This window comes from Solanum stenotomum, chromosome 8 (genome assembly GCF_019186545.1).
Source record: "Solanum stenotomum isolate F172 chromosome 8, ASM1918654v1, whole genome shotgun sequence".
In the NCBI taxonomy this organism is placed as follows: domain Eukaryota; kingdom Viridiplantae; phylum Streptophyta; class Magnoliopsida; order Solanales; family Solanaceae; genus Solanum; species Solanum stenotomum.
Genome location: NC_064289.1, coordinates 54920577 through 54937160, shown reverse-complemented (window position 1 = coordinate 54937160; position 16584 = coordinate 54920577). Strand labels below are relative to the sequence as shown.

The following is a 16584-nucleotide window of genomic DNA, read 5'->3' as shown; positions in this document are numbered from 1 at the left end:
TTAATGTAAGTTTACATGAATATTAATTTGGTTTTCAACTGGTGTCCTACTATAAATAAATTTAAAACAAATTGTAGTTAGTGTTTCATTCCCACACTAACTTCAGTTAGTGTCATACACATATTAATCAAAACACGTTTTATCCAAACAACATGTATAAAAATTGATAAATTCATATAATCACACAATTTATACCATTTGTATATCAATATTATATCACAATTCATACAATATCCAACAATAAAATATTAAACTCATAGGCATAAACGTATTAATCAGATTTCATACATGTTTCATCCAAAAACATGTTTAGAATATAAAGTAAGCATAATGTGATTTTTTTTTTAGAAAAAATCAATAGTTTGACAAATCATACCATTTTCATACCAATTTAATAATTTATACCATAAATACAGTTAATAGACAATCACACCAATGTTAAAACGCAATTCATACCATTTGTATACCATTATTATATCACAATTCATAAAATTTTCAAAATCAAAACATTTAAGCGTAGTCATACACATATTAATCAGATTTCATCCAATAAATGTACAGTTTGGAAACACACTAATATTTTCAAAATAGTATCTTGAAATTGTAATAGGCCATCAGTAATTCATATGTAAACGGTATCTGCCTGAAAGAAAACATATGATATTATATATCATCAAATACTTAAACACAAAAAAATTGTCCAAAAGTTAAAAAAAAAACTTTTTGTTGTTCTTCTTGTTGATGGTTTTGAAGATGCTCCAACTTCTACATTTTTTTTTCTTTTTTTCTTTTTGATTTTAGTAACAAAATCAAAATCGGAATCAAAAGGGGTTTCAACAATTTTCCCCTTCATCTTCTTCCCCTTTTGATTTGCAGGGGTGACCTTTTTTTTCTTCATTTTTTCTCCCTTTGTCACTCCTTCAACTTAGATGAACCATCCGTCGCCGGATTTTGAATATTCGCCGGATTTTCAACAATTTCACCCAATCTAGGACTCTTTTGAGGCGTTTCAATGGGTTTCTTAGACATAATTTTGTTGGAAAAAAATTTTTGGACGAAAGATTGAATGTTGGTGTAGTTGGCTGGTGAGAATAATGGGAGAGAAGAAGGTGAAAGTGGGGTAATAGCGTGAATAGTTGGATATGTGTGGGGGAAGGGTGGTGGGATTGACCAATGGGAGGTTATGAGTATAACATTAAATAAGGAAGTGTAATCAATGTAAAATCCCTATAATTGTGTAAGAGATAATTATGGGGTATTCTTTATTTAAATAATTTAATAATAATATAAAATTACAAAAAATTACTTATTTAATAAAGTAAAATTTAATTAATTTATAAATAATTAGTGATATGTTATAACCCGTAATTAAACTGTTATAAGCAAGAATTTTTTAAAAGTAGATTTAAAACTTGTAATATTGACTCTTAAATGTGTATATGTGGTGATTTTTCCTATTGAAAACACCTCTAAATTTGGCGTGAATTATTAGTTTCATTTTTGAATTATTGACAGCCTTAAAAACACTCATTTACTTGACTAACTAAACTTAAATACACTTTTAAATCTCTGTCAAGTTTAGGAGTGTTTTCAGCACTTCTCTTGATATTTTATATTAAAAGTCTCATAGTCCTACAAGAGTTTGAGATCACTTTACTATGTCATGAGGCACAATGGGGATGTATCTAAGTTAAGTTAGTTAAGTAGATGAGTGCTTTTAAGACTGTCAATAGTTCGGGACAAAATTAATAATTTGCGCCAAGTTCAGGATTGTTTTCAATACTTCTCTCAAATTGGATTTAATTTAAATCCATGGCTTAAAGTATTAAGAGCTTGTTTGGATTGACTTAACAATTGGCCAAACCTACTTTCAAGTTATTTTTAGCTTTTGAGAGTGTTTGACAAAGTTAAAAATAACTTAAAATAAGTTTAAAATGACTTAAAAAAGTTTAAAAAACAAAAGGACTCCTCCTACTTTTTATTTTTCGACTTAAAAGTCATTTAAAATTTGATTTTTTATTTTTTTTATTTAAAAACTACTTTTTCAGCCTATACAAACGGGCTCTTAATCTTGATTTGTATTTACTTTTTAAAATTTCGTATCAAGTCAAAATCAAACAAATAAATTAAAACAGAAAGAACACATAGATTTCTAGCCTGTTTGGCCAAACTTCTAAAATTATCCGTTTTTACAAAATGTTTTTTTTTCTTTTCAAAATTGATTCTTTTTAAAAAGTATTTTTAGTGAGAATCAGTTTGTGTTTGACGAATAAATTCAAAAAGCACTTTTCTTCAAATTTATTTGGCCAAATTTTTAAAAGTGTCTTAAGTGTAAATTTCAAAAGAAATGCTTTAAGGAAAAAACATTTTTTTAGCTTCTGAAAAATAGCTTCTCCTATCCTCCAAAATCATTTATTTTTCCTCAAAAACTTGACCAAACATCTCACTTTTTATTTTTATTTTTATTTTTAAAAGTATTTCAGAAAAAAACTAAGCTTAGCCATTCCTTTTAAATAAACATGACAAAAATTAGTGAGACTGTCCATGTTTTATTGTAAAATTTGACAAAAATAATTTTTATTTTCAAAGTTTAAAAATAATATTTAAAAATTAGACTTGTGTTTAGCCATGAATATAACATTAGAGTTGTTTTTTTTAATTACGATTTATGAGTAATTTGAAGTGAAAAAAATAAAAGCATCTTTTTATTATATTTTAATTTTCTAAAATTCAACTTCAGAGTAAATTTTAAAATTTGTGTCAAACGTATTTTTCTAAGTTTAACTCCAAAAAAAATAAAAAATAAAAATTTCCTGGTTATCAGAATTCATATCTTGCTTACCGGAAAAAAAAACAAATATGTATATTTAGGGAATTCAAAAAACACTTTTGTTCAAATTTATTTTCCCAAAGTTTTAAAAGTGTTTTGAGTGTAATTTTCAAAAGAAATGCTTTAAGGGAAAAACATTTTTTTAGCTTCTGAAAAATAGTTTCTCCTATTCTCCAAAATCACTTATTTTTCCCCCAAAAACTTGACCAAACATCTCACCTTTTATTGTTTTGAAAAAATATTTTAGAATAAAGTAAGCTTAGCCATTTCTTTTAAATAAATATGACAAAAATTAGTGAAATTATCGTTTTATTGTGAAATTTGAAAAACATAGTTTTAATTTTCAAAATTCAAAAATAATATTTAAAAAATAAACTTGTGTTTAGCCATACATAAAACATTAGAGTTCATTTTTTTTTAAAATTATGGTTTATGAGTAATTTGAATTGAAAAAGTAAAAGCGTCTTTTTATTATATTTTAATTTTCTAAAATTCAACTTCAGATTAAATGTATTTTCCTATAACAAATTTATGGTTATCAGATCTTGGTTACCGGAAGAAAAAAAACAAATATGTATATTTTTGACCATACAGTATAAATAAAAAAGAGATCTATAGATCTAAAGTGGAGAGAGGAGGTTAAATCTTAAAACCTCTCATCAACCGCAAAACCCTAACTTCCAGCCGCTTCCTCTTCCATATTAAAAAGCAGCGGCACTGGTAGGGTAGCAGCATAAGGGCACCTCTCTCCTCTCCGCTCCACTCCGCCGTCAACAACTCTTCTGCATTAATTGTATGGTACACCTCAATTTTCTATGAAATTGTTTAAAGCTATTGCATCCTTAATGATTTATGAATCTCATTATCATATTTTGGTATCTTATTTATTGATATTTGAAATTTACTGACTCGTGCTGTTTAATTTTGTTCTACTGATTCGTTATTCATATTTTTTCTATTTCACCATAATAATATTCATATATTGGTCCACTTTCATTTAGATTGATCGGCTAGTAATTTTTAGGAAAAAGAATACTTGTATTCAAATACAAAAAGTGAAACTATTTGCAAGTGATTTTAATTATTAATGTGCGTTTACGATTTTGATATTTTAATGTGCATTTACGGTTTTGATATATTAATGTGCATTTACGGTTTTGATACTATCAAAGTAAAGTATATATCTACACACTACTCAGTTATTTTTTGATACCATCAGAGTATATGACATCAAGGAGGAACAAGCAGCATTATATTATACACTGATGGTATCAAAAATGACGAAGCAGTGGTTCAGTCCAATTTGAATAGATACTTTGCTTAATAGATCTTATAATTATTTTGNGGGACAACTAAAAAAGGAAATATGGACAAGTAAATAGGGACGGAGGGAGTATCTACTTTGATGGATACTATTCAGTTATTTTTTGATACCATTAGAGTATATGACATCAAGGAGGAACAAGCAGCATTATATACACTGATGGTATAAAAAATGACGAAGCAGTGGTTCAGTCCAATTTGAATAGATACTTTGCTTAATAGATCTTATAATTATTTTGACAGTGCGATCAAATATATTAAAATCACATAATATTTCCTAAATTTGTACCATTACTTTATGTTTAGTTTTTTTTCTTGTATTTTTCCCTATGACTTTTATTTAATAAAGTGAAATACTGCATGTGTCGGCCACGATATATTATATTCTGTTTTATAACAACCTTTCATTTCACACTACACTTTTTATTGCTGAAATTCCGAATAAAATAGATTACGTTCTTTCGTAAAATATCTCTTTTGCTTTATTCTTTTATTCCTTTCTTATGTACCCAATCTAATTTTAGAGTCGGCGAATTCTGCTCTTTATATCAACTCAAAATTTAAAGTCGGTGCATTTTGTGACGCACATGTATATATACTAGAGAATTTGACTAATTATAAAGTAGATAAGTTTACATTAATGTAGTTTATTAGTAAAATATATAGATAGTCTGTTTAGTCAAACATGTTATTACTACTCTACATCTGGAATTTAATGATGTAAATCAAGAATTAAAGGTATGGAATATAACAAAACAAGTATCTTTGACTCTAATTATTATATAATTAATTGATAAACTTTAAATTCTGTCTCTCAGCTCGTTGCTATAAATTCACAAGTAATGCATTGTTCTTTTTGTTCACAGGGTTGTTGACAATAATGGGGTCTCTTGGAGTGGATTTTATTTCTCCAAATGAAAAATTGGAATTGAAATTTGATTCAAGTGCTTTACCTCCATTTAAGTTATCTGAAATAAGAGCTGCAATTCCAAAGCATTGTTGGATTAAAAATCCATGGAAATCTTTAAGTTATGTTCTTAGAGATATTATTATTGTTTCTGCATTGGTAACCATGGCCATTTTCTTTGATAATTGGAAATTTTGGCCAATTTATTGGATTTTACAAGGTACTATGTTTTGGGCAATCTTTGTTCTTGGTCATGATTGGTAAGTCAACTAAATTATTATTTTTTATTGATGTATAATTTGCTTATGTTAAATTGACTTGATGTGTATTTTTTTTGTAGTGGTCATGGAAGTTTTTCTGATAGTGCATTATTGAATAGTGTGGTTGGACACATTCTTCATTCTTTTATCCTTGTGCCCTATCATGGATGGTTGGTTCTCTTCATCTGAGTTTGATGTATTAAGATTTCGTTTTTTATGAGATTGGATTGAACCATATGAGTGTTGTTTTCATGACTTGGATGACCTTCTGGTCATGTGACGATAACTCTGAATGAATTTTGTTTTATGCAAACTAAAGTTTATTTTTCCTCCGAAAAATATTGTAGGAGAATTAGCCACAAAACTCATCATCAAAATCATGGAAATGTTGAAGCTGATGAATCTTGGGTGCCGGTAAATATTTTCCCTAATTAATATAAATATAAAAAAAATTCCTTTATATATATATATATATTTTTTATTTTTTATTTTTTTTGCAGATGCCAGAAAAGCTATACAAGGAGTTGGATTATGCAACAAAGCTTTTTAGATTCAAGATACCTTTTCCCTTAATAGCATATCCATTATATTTGGTAATAATATTTTTGATGATTTTTCAAATATAATAAGTAATTTTTAGATTTTTTTTTCTTATTTGAATTTGTGTTTATGATTTTATTTTTGGTGATACAGATGAGGAGAAGTCCAGGAAAAAAAGGTTCTCATTTTAATCCATACAGTGATTTGTTTCAAGCAAATGAGAGAAAATTTATTGTAACATCAACATTGTGTTGGACACTCATGGTTGCTCTCCTCTTCTATCTTTCTACCGTCGTTGGCTTTCTCCAACTGCTTAAGCTTTACGGAATTCCCTATATGGTCAGTCGTACAAACTTCTTTATTATTTCGTTGAAACTTTTAGGTGTTTTGTCATTATTTGAAAGTGTCATAACATAGTCATGTTGTGGGGGCATTCGTACTTGTCGTTCTTTATAATACTAAACTCTTCATAAAAATGGATTTCAAAAAAAATAATTATAGGAATTTTAAAAGTTTTATTTATGAGATGTCACTTTATTATGTCCCACTTGGCCTGATTTTTTTTAATTTTATTTGATAGATTTTTGTGATGTGGTTGGATTCTGTCACATATTTGCATCACCATGGTCATGAAGAAAAGCTGCCTTGGTATCGTGGCAAGGTCGGTATATATAACTTAAATTTTATTATTTATTTTTAATTATTTGAAAATTTTCTAATAATTTATTTTTTTTTGGAAAATATAGGAGTGGAGTTATTTAAGAGGAGGATTAACTACAGTTGATCGCGATTATGGTGTTTTTAATAATATTCACCATGATATTGGCACCCATGTTATTCACCATCTTTTCCCTCAAATACCTCATTATCACCTTGTGGAAGCGGTAATTTTCTTTTTTTCCGTTTGATCATAAAAATTATTTTATTATCTATTATTACTATTTGTTCAATTATTTCACTAATGCATAGTTTTTTTTATTTTTTACAGACAAAAGCAGCAAAACCAGTATTTGGAAAATATTATAGAGAGCCAAAAAAATCAGGGGCAATTCCATTTCATTTGGTTGAAAATTTAGTGAAAAGCATGAAGAAGGATCATTATGTTAGTGACAATGGAGATATTGTTTATTATCAAACTGATCCTAAAATCTTCAATTATTCTGGTAAAAAGGATAAGTAACTTTTTTTACCCGATAAATTTAAAAGAAAATATATAAAACTATTTATTAAAATAGTTTTGTTTTAACAAATGTTTCCTTTATTTAGAAAACTTCAAATTATTGCAAACAATTGAATAGAATATTAAGAGGATGTTTTGCAGTTTAAGTGAAATATTTATCCTCTTATTAATAATTTCCCTTGCTTTTTCTTCTCTCAATTTTGTTTTCTTGGTTATTTCTATTGTTTAGAATTTGTATTTTATTACAAAAAAGTTTGATTTATTCTAATACGAGTTCTAATGAAAATGAAAAATCAACCAAAACTGTTGTGAGAAAAGCTATATATTAAAATGATAATAGTCGAGATAATATTTGAAAATAAAATATCATTTATTTCATCATTGATCTTCATTTCTGTTAGTTTTTTACGCCCTCAACTAATATTTACACTTACTATTATTTATATGCAATAATTTTTTATTTATTTTTTTATCTCATGAACATAGTATTATGAAATCTCTATCCAATGTTTCATTATTGTCAATAAACTCTTGTTGTATTATATTTAATTAGATTCTCAAAAGTCATAAATAGTACAAATGGTACAAACATCCAATTGTGATAGAACATGAATGTCTAATTAACTTCAAAATAAAATCATCACTTTCTTGCTTATTTATAGCTTCCAAGTTAAAAAAAAAAAATAACAAGCATATAACCAGAATATTGTTGCGACATTTTGCCATCAATATTTGGAATAGATAAACATTCTTTCATTTTTAGTTAGAAAATTTGAGTTCGAACCCTGAAAAAATATTTTAGTCAGAGTACCAATATGAATTCAGAATACCAAATTAAAAAAAACACAACATACCAAGGTTTCTGGCTGGCATTAGCTGAATCTACTTTTTGATATGCAATTAGATCTCCTAATGATAGTGTCCTCTTTCATTGGATTCCCACACATCACAAAAACTATTTTTGTCCCCACTTGACCCAACATGGGACTTATTGGGTAAATTCAATATAATAGACGTTTGTTGGTATTCGAGCCTTCTTGAAAGAGAATCCCATACTTCTTGATCGTTAATATCTAAATTGATTGTTTTTGTCCTCCTTGAAAGAGAGTCCCATACTTCTTGATCGTAAATATCTAAATTGATTGTTTTTGTTTAGGCGGTTCATACCATGCCGCCTTATGAGTTGTGATTGACTAAGATCTAAGAGGAACATGTGAAAGAAAAATGCCAAACACAAGGTTGTATACCAACATAAAATTGACAATAGTGGTGTCCCAACTAGCCTGCATGCATCTCAATTGTTCCATCCCATCGGGTACCTGCTACTCCCCACCAAATAGGTACCAGGTAATTTCATCAAGTTATCGACTACAAATATCGCTTTCAAACCCAAATTGACTCATCAGAAAAAGACTTGTACTTCACAAAGATTCAACGGCAATCACAACACAAATGGAACTTGAAAAATCTAGTTTACTTGTAGAGTATACTGTACAAACTACAAAGCCACATGGAAATCTTTTTTTTTTGCAATACAAGCTGCATCCACAAGGAGAGAGCTTAGTGATATTATTACAAACTCCCAGAATGTAAACAAACATCATCCGACGACATCCAAAAATACGAAAGCTCGAGAAGCACACAACACTAAAGAACCCTCATACAAACTCAAAGCGCATAAGTAGCCTCGCGGAATTGTATTTCTCACCTTTTCTGTTACAGAGTGGAACTGTGTGTATACCAGGTTTCAGCTCCAAAACAGGTATACATGTTTGGCCAGCAAAATCGTCCTTCTCTGACATGTCGTATTCGTGTACTTCAATTCGCAGCAAAGCTAATTCGGGTAGAGTCAGTGGGAAGGTAAATTCTTCATCCCAAACCGGCGTCCATATGTCCTCTTTAGTCTTTGTTTTCTTCATTATCTCATCAGCAGGTACTCCAGCTATCCCAACCTGTAAACAAAGGCGGATTCATGATTTAAATTTGATGCGTTCAACCTTTAAGGGTGTGTTCGGTATGAAGGAACATGTTTTTCGAAAAATGTTTTCTAGAAAATAAGTGATTTTCCTACTTGTTTTCTTGTGTTTGGTTGGTAGGTAAGCAATAATTATTATCGTAAAAGCATTTGTATATAATTTAGATAAATACTATGGGAGGTGGGCAGGGGAGGTAGGGGTGTCAGATGGTGGAGATGAGAGCTATGGGGAGTGGGGTAAAGATGAGCTGTGTTGGAGGGTGGGAAGGACACAATTGAGGTAGAATATCGTTAGTAGGGCTTGTTTTCCTTCCCTTCATTAGGGAACTCGTTTTCCTCATTTTTACGAAACTTGTTTTCCAAAATATTTAACCAACCGTACATGGGCAAACCCCAAGTTCTTATCAAGAATCTGTTGCACTTCTAAAATTATGGATTCGAAAATTCATTACAACCAGTTTCTTGAGTTGGCAATGCAATTTGACGAGCTTTTCTCATGCCCTTGCATGTTAAGGTTTAAATTTTAAGGACATCATCAAAACAGTGAAAGAAGGAAACAATGGTGTCTATGAAAGAACACAGTCAGCTTACCCTTGTGTAGAAATCCGGGGGCGAATACAAATCAAAGTGAGTTTGCTTAAAATCTAAATGCCATCCATCTCCCATATATACTTTCACCTGTCCAATAATGAGAACATAAGTACTCGCACGCATTAAATGATGTTGTATTCACACAGTCATTTGCTTACCTTTAAGGTTTTCTTAACTGGCAACTTTGCTTTAGGATCAAAAACTTCATTATTAGGACCAACACTCAGTAAGAAATCAGGCTTTTTAACATAACCACAGCCTCCATTTGCCTTGAACATCCCGTGCATCAACCATAGTGCTCTACCGTATCCCTGTCACAGTCGTTAATACATGATTCTCTTCAGTTGGAAATCTACAGAAGTTCTAATATGATTCTCTTCAGTAAAATTTGTAAATATCTGTTCAAATGTGATAAGCTGATAGCAAGTTTGAACTATAGCATGCATACATAAAAAACACTAGTGAAGATAGAATCGCTAGCATGAGCCATTTAGGAATCAAAGAATGTATACAGTAAATCAAGCAGAAGTATTTGATTAGTTGGATAATGCCAGTTCGGAGATGCTTTAGTAGGCACTATGATCTACATTCTGCGCTACAGTTCCAAGTCTTGACAACCAATAATGCTGGAAAAAAGAAATGATCCCAACCATTCTTATCAGAAAGGGGTGAAGAATACTAATGAAACTAGATGGAATATCGAATGAGCATATATCTGATAAGAAGAACAACTAACTTGACACAGATTTTGCAGTTCTTGGCTCTATCAAGCGCAATCTAAGTGTGGTTAAGAATTCCCAAAATGCAATTTAAGGAACCAAAGCTTCATTTCATATGCCTATATAGCACTAAATGCAGAAAAGCAGAGTGATGAGCTTAACATATATCAAGAATAGTGTTATCAAAAGCAAAAAGTGCAAAAAAGCTCTAAGGTCCGTTGGGGCTTTAAGCACAAATGAAGTGTGGGCTTTAATGAAAAAAGGCGCAAAGGTAGAAAAAACATAAATATAGATGTTTAGTCCAAGACAAACAATTATAAGGATGAATGACAAATATATGGACAAAGAAATTGAACTGTTTCAACAATGAAGTGAAATTTCAATTGTTAGTGTCAGAGGCTCATTGGCAAGAAAAAGTATGCCTTAGAACCTTGATGACGAGACTGAAGTGCACATTAAGCGAGGCGAAGCGCTCAACATGTTTTGAGCCTCTCTTCCGGGCTTAAGCACACTTTAAGCGCGTCTTTGACAACACTGATCATAAATCAGTATTATTTTAACGAAATGAGATGTTATTGAACAAATAGTAAAAAGCATCAACCACAAAAAAGACATGGTATTATGTGAGCAAATGAAAACTCAACCAAACCTGCATGTTAAATGCAACCATCTGAGCTCCATGCATCCAACCTATTAGTGGCTTGTAGTTGGAGGAGTTAAATCTAGTACCTTTGGGGTACACCCTTAGAATGTTTCTTTGCGTGAACCTAGAAAAAAAATTCAGCACACAATTAGGATATAAATCCATGACAACTCTACTGACGGTTTAAAGCTACCTCAACTGTCTTTGCTTTGTTATGCTGAAATACAAACCTCACAATTTCGGCTCCATGAGATTCAGCAGCCTTTTCGAGAGCCTGTTCGCTTAAACTTAGGCGTCTTACTTTATCAGGGTCGATTTTCAATGCCTCCTTTAACCCACCTTTAGGTTTGCCAGCATGGATGGCAATAAGGCGTTTATAAGCAGATGCCACATGTCCTCTGTGAGTGGCATCATCGTCATCTTCATAACTTTTATCACTGTCACTCTGCAGAAAATAAATCCAAATCACAACTATCATAAGTAGTTGCATGTTAGACCATGTAAGGAGAATAAGGTGAAGAATCCCAGTTCCAGCAGACCTTTTCATTTTCTTCTTGATCAGCTGTCAAGCTTGAAGGTTCGGAACCCCATACATCATCCTCGGAATCCTTTGACCTCTGAGAGCTATTTCGTCTGTCCTTACAAACACTAGCACTGGCTTCAAGGTACTCTTTTGGAGGTTTGGTTGAAATAATAATACGATGCTTTAATTCTTCTGGTGAAGGGCATTCCTTTAGACTATCCGATTCAGGAACAAAGAGCATTTCTCCAAATGTTTCAGTGAGCATCTACAAGTAAAACATTAGAAAGGAACATCTCAATAACCAATAAAAGGAGGAAAGGAACAGCACAACTGAAGAAAGAAGGCATAGAAGCAAGAAATAGAAACTCACCTGAGCCACTTTAGCTTGAAGATCAGGCGTTAGATGATCTTCCAGTGTTATTACAACAGGGTAAGGAGAAGCAGAAAATGCATGCTCTTTTATTGACTTGAGACATCTTATTAATTCCACAGGGGTTGTCACTGTCCTACAGTTTGCAAAAAAGCAACTTACAAGAATTTCATAGGAAGTAATCAAGAAAATTAGTAAATGTAAATGCTGCAATCTCTAATAGATTACAACCAACAAGAGCCATCTTATTGTCCCTCATTTTTGTCCTTGAAGATTTGGAATGGAAGTGTTAAATGCGGGAAAGTCATTTTAGTAATTTTATAATCTCCATGCACATTCAACTCCAAAACTCTAATCTTAAGCACAACCCCAATACAGAGCTTCATCTTTTGAGCTCAAGAACAGTAAAACTCTAAAAGACTCGTTAGATTTGTCAGATATAATAACTCACGTTTAGCACAATAAGGAAAAGGCAGAATGGGTAGTAGATAGCATAATACTTGTATGATATAATGATTGAGTCTATAGAAGTTAACGGACTCTCAAGATCCTGCGATGCAAAGTTTCTAGTCAATACATCTACTCAACAAACTAACATAACCAACAAGACTTTCACTGGGGATACAGGGTTTAGGGACTACTTGATTAGCGCCGCATGAACTACTTCTGTTGTTAAAAGCATAAAAAATAAAGCCATAACAAGAGGACAAGCCAAACAGAGACCTAGTATATTCTGTCAACATTCAATTAAGCCTACATTTACAGCCAGTAATGATCATCCAATACCCTACATGAATTAATGTTGCTTCCACTAGAAAGTACAAGATGATGTATTAAAGTTCTATTCAAAGCCACAAAGGCAGTCTCCAGATTGAGTAGAGCCAGTCAGAGTACATCCTAGAAACTTTTGTAAGCATGCAGGCATTTTTAATAGCTGCCTATAGATGCTGTTCTTACTGGTCCTTTTTGTATGCTTTGTATTGCTTTCTGTATTAGTTTCCACGTTTTCTTAATTGCCGTATTCCTCATTCATAACTATTTTGATTTGGTGCACTTGCGTCAATGGTCTTTCGGAAACAGTCTCTCTACCTCCATCTCCATGAGGTAGGGTAAGGTCACCCCACTTGTGGGATTTACACCGGGTATGTTGTTGTTGTTGTTGTCTATACACATTTCTGTCCAATTTCAGAAGATTAGTAACAGTTTACTGTATGAGTTAATTAAAGTATATTTTATTTTTTGGCTTGTTTTAAGTAATAGTTCTAGTACAATTTTAAGTTGAGTTTACCTTCATCATTCAGTTTCATATGATATTATGAAACAACCTAATTGAATGGGATAAACTTTATGGTGGTTAGAGCAGAGTATTGATTTTAGAAGAACTTGATGTCTTCTCATTTAACTGGCGTACGATGAAGGTAATAGGATCTCCAAAAATCAATGACTTACACAATGCCACCTTTTTTACCTTCAGCAAAAACATGTACATATACAACCTATTCCAGTTGTATATTTAATCCCCCACGATAATCTGTCTTTTATTTGCTGGTCCACATGCCAGGAAGACAAAACAATTCATTACCTTAAGACCATATAAAATCTTCATTTTGATTGGTACTAGAAGAGTAAACAGTGGAAGAAATGTCTGATCTGGCTTTGGGGTAAGTCAAGTGAATTACGATAGCAACTAGTTTCACTTGGTTCCATTCTACTCATGCTCTAGATTAAATCTATGTCAGTAACACTCATGCAAGCAGATGAATGAAGTGATAAACTTGAAAACAGGGCTGATACTTGGAGAATGAAGGCAGTATAATCTGGAACAATTGCATTCATACCAAGAGCAAGAAATTTCTGAAGAAATCTGATGTAGTGAATTAAGAAGCACTGGAGGGAGGTGGTAGGTATCCCGTGGAATTAGTCGAGGTGCACGAAAGCTAGCTAGAACAGCATGGTCATCACAAAAAAAAAGCACTGGTTCTTAACTTGAGAAGACTTGGAGCATAACACAATCCCATCAGATAGTATTATAAAGGGATCATTAGAGGAGAGATAAAAGAAGCTTGCAAAGCTTGTACCTGGAGCTTGAAAAGGTGCACTGAGACGTTGGAGTAGTGGGGTCGTTTGTCTAGTTAATAAGTTTTAGACTTTACAGTTGAGTCCACTCATCCAAGCACAAGACTATAGCATAATCAAGCATTAATGTAGCGTCTAAGTGCACAACAAGAATGTCTGAATATTTGGGTGGTGAAGGGTGAGCTTTTAATAAGAAAAGTCACAATGCAATCTTTCAAACCATCTAAGCGTGCTAGAGGGTCTAGACTGCTAATTCTGGAAAAGAGAAGACTTGCTTGAAGACAGACCACTCTAATAGCTAGGCTTCAACAAAATGCTACAAAAGGCAGGAGATGCACAAACCTTCCATGAAGTACGTGTACGTCATCCTTGTCGGAATTTGGCCATATATCAAGCTCTATCACCCTTACACCTTTTTTCAGTGCCTTTATAATTGGGACATCACTGCAGTCACTCGTCAGCTGATTCCCAGTCAAGTAAGAATTGTGTCCAGTAAATATAAAATAATGAGAGAGTGGAGCGTTCATATCATGGTTAACCTGAAAGAAGCAAACGTAATGAGATAAGGATATTTCAAGAAACACAAAACATCAATCATTCAATCAACTACACCTCAATTCCAATATACTTGAACTCGGCTATATAATAGTTTATATCCATTCTACTATATTCAGTCCACAGTAGGCTCATTTAACACTAGTCACTACACCCAAGTGCCAACCTAGCTACTGATCATGTTATTGAAGAATGCCCTCCATTTTCCTGTTTGTAGTTAGGCAAGCCTCTTTACTCTATTAAAGATCCAAAAAAGAAAAGGACAAGTTTGCTCATTCTCCACACGTAGAAATAATCAGGTTTAAGTTCCAATTTTTATTTTTTTTTGAGAAGGTAAGTTCCAATTTTTTTTGGCTACCCCATTTCCCAAAAGGATAATGTGTAGAAGTAGGCATTTCAAATAATGCTTAATTGGTAAAAGGACTAAATTTCAGCCTCTGAGAAACCAGGAAAGGGAAAAGTTACTCTAAGTCATCAACTTTATGCATTTCCAAATAAGACAAAGATCCAACAATAAGAGCAAGAGTAACTTAAACTTGATCGGCAAATAAAGGTCAGCAAAGAAGAGATAGTGATGGAAATCTCCAAGAATAAGAACTTGGCAAGTTAACATTGTATACAAAGCACACACTTCAAATAATGCTTAATTAATAAAAGGTAGTAGTAACTTTCAACACCCAAAAAGGGAAATTCTTTTGAGAATATTTGGTTTTGGGCGATGCAATTAGTAATGCCCAGGCAGATGTGCCCTTGGCCTAATGGCTTCGGGCACAACTTGTGTTCAAAGACGCATTGATTCACAGGATTCGGCAATTCACACCAAGTATCTCATTTCACTATGTTCTTCATCTATGCAAGAGCCGAGAATAGTTTTAACCAAAAAGGGAAATCTCACTCAAAGTCTCAAACTTTGAGTTCTTTCCCAAAATGGATTCAACTTATATGCATTGACAGTGTCACTAACTGGCTTCCATTTCCAAGTTATCACATCAGACTTCAATTTGAGACTGTCTCTATCAGTGCACATAACTTAAGTTCTCTCTAAATAAGACAAAAGATCCAACACAACAAAAGCAAGAATACACTCCCTCTTTCCCTTTTTGACAACTCTTTAACTCCAATTTACAGTGACAACAAGTTTAAACGTTATTTTGATACATTCCACGTATCTTTAAACCTCAAGACTCAAACTTTATTCACTTTCTCAAACTCCGTATAAGTGAAAACCAGACAAACAAATTGAAACAACGGAGGGAGTACCTTGAAATTGATTGGGGGATTAAGGTCAGCAGAAAAGAGGTAATGATGAAAATCATCAAGAGCAAGAGCCTGACGAGCTAACTTAGTAATGGGGTGTCTTTTCTGAAGGATCTGTCGAACAACAGCATCAGCATCAGCGACAGTCAATTGGGTCTCTCCCTGAACTTCAATCAAGAACTTCAGCAACTGTTCTGCACTCATCTGGTTCCCACCATCACCATATTTCTTAAATGCCTCTTTCACATCTGTTGGTGGTTCTGCCTCTGTTACCTTGAATTTGCGTGAGAAACACACACATACCCTATAATTCCCCATTCTTCACTTGACCCGAGTTTTAACTTTTCAGTTAGAACACAAAAATCTGAGATTAATGGGGTTCTTGAAATACCCCCAAAGTTCAAATTTTTCAGTCACAACACAAAAATTAGAAAGAAGAGACTAATGGGGTTCTTGGGATACTCCAAAGTTGTAATCTTTTTCAGCTAATAAGTGTAAATTCTTGGATCCACAAGTCTTTAACTTTATAGTTTTTAATAGGGTATATGAAAGAAAATGGTGATGATATAGGTGTGTGTATATATATATATATATAATATGAATGGATAGGTCAAAGAACTGGTGAATAAAGTGGAGCTGTTGCTGGCAATTGGATTTTCTTTTTGGGGTTTTAGGTTTGGAAGAAGACAGATGTATACTATGTTGGATTTTTGGCATTAAAGTATATACCCCATTATATACTCACATTTACTATAACACCTTGTTTGGATGGATGATAACTTGTTGTATCGTATTGTATTGTTAATTTGGATATATATTTAATATTATTTAGTAT

At 32.3% G+C, this 16584-nt stretch overlaps 2 protein-coding genes and 1 pseudogene across 4 annotated transcripts in view; 1 reads left to right on the top strand and 2 right to left on the bottom strand.

Annotated features, from left to right (window-relative positions):
* LOC125872941 (omega-3 fatty acid desaturase, endoplasmic reticulum-like) overlaps positions 1-7205 on the top strand; it is a 50127-nt gene extending 42922 nt beyond the window's left edge. Inside the window, exons 1-9 of one of the 3 annotated variants that reach the window (XM_049553756.1) lie at positions 3476-3623; positions 5020-5320; positions 5401-5490; positions 5668-5734; positions 5821-5913; positions 6014-6199; positions 6441-6521; positions 6607-6744; positions 6849-7205. In XM_049553756.1, the coding sequence (XP_049409713.1) occupies positions 5034-5320; positions 5401-5490; positions 5668-5734; positions 5821-5913; positions 6014-6199; positions 6441-6521; positions 6607-6744; positions 6849-7040 (1134 nt within the window). In that variant the 5' untranslated portion in view covers positions 3476-3623; positions 5020-5033 and the 3' untranslated portion in view covers positions 7041-7205. Of the gene's footprint in view, positions 1-3475; positions 3629-5019; positions 5321-5400; positions 5491-5667; positions 5735-5820; positions 5914-6013; positions 6200-6440; positions 6522-6606; positions 6745-6848 lie in introns of those variants that run through there. The other 2 variants (XM_049553755.1, XM_049553758.1) reach the window with 2 other exon arrangements.
* A 1234-nt stretch (positions 7206-8439) lies between these two features.
* On the bottom strand, positions 8440-16424 carry LOC125872935 (phosphoinositide phospholipase C 4-like). Its single transcript, XM_049553749.1, has 9 exons — positions 15753-16424; positions 14280-14476; positions 11862-11997; positions 11508-11756; positions 11199-11413; positions 10975-11092; positions 9765-9917; positions 9607-9693; positions 8440-8992 (listed from the first exon to the last, which is right to left on the bottom strand). The coding sequence occupies exons 1-9, from the start codon at positions 16065-16067 to the stop codon at positions 8699-8701; spliced, it is 1764 nt and encodes a 587-aa protein (XP_049409706.1). The 5' UTR covers positions 16068-16424; the 3' UTR covers positions 8440-8698.
* On the bottom strand, positions 15221-15364 carry LOC125875331 (5.8S ribosomal RNA; annotated as a pseudogene).
* Positions 16425-16584: the final 160 nt, after the last annotated feature.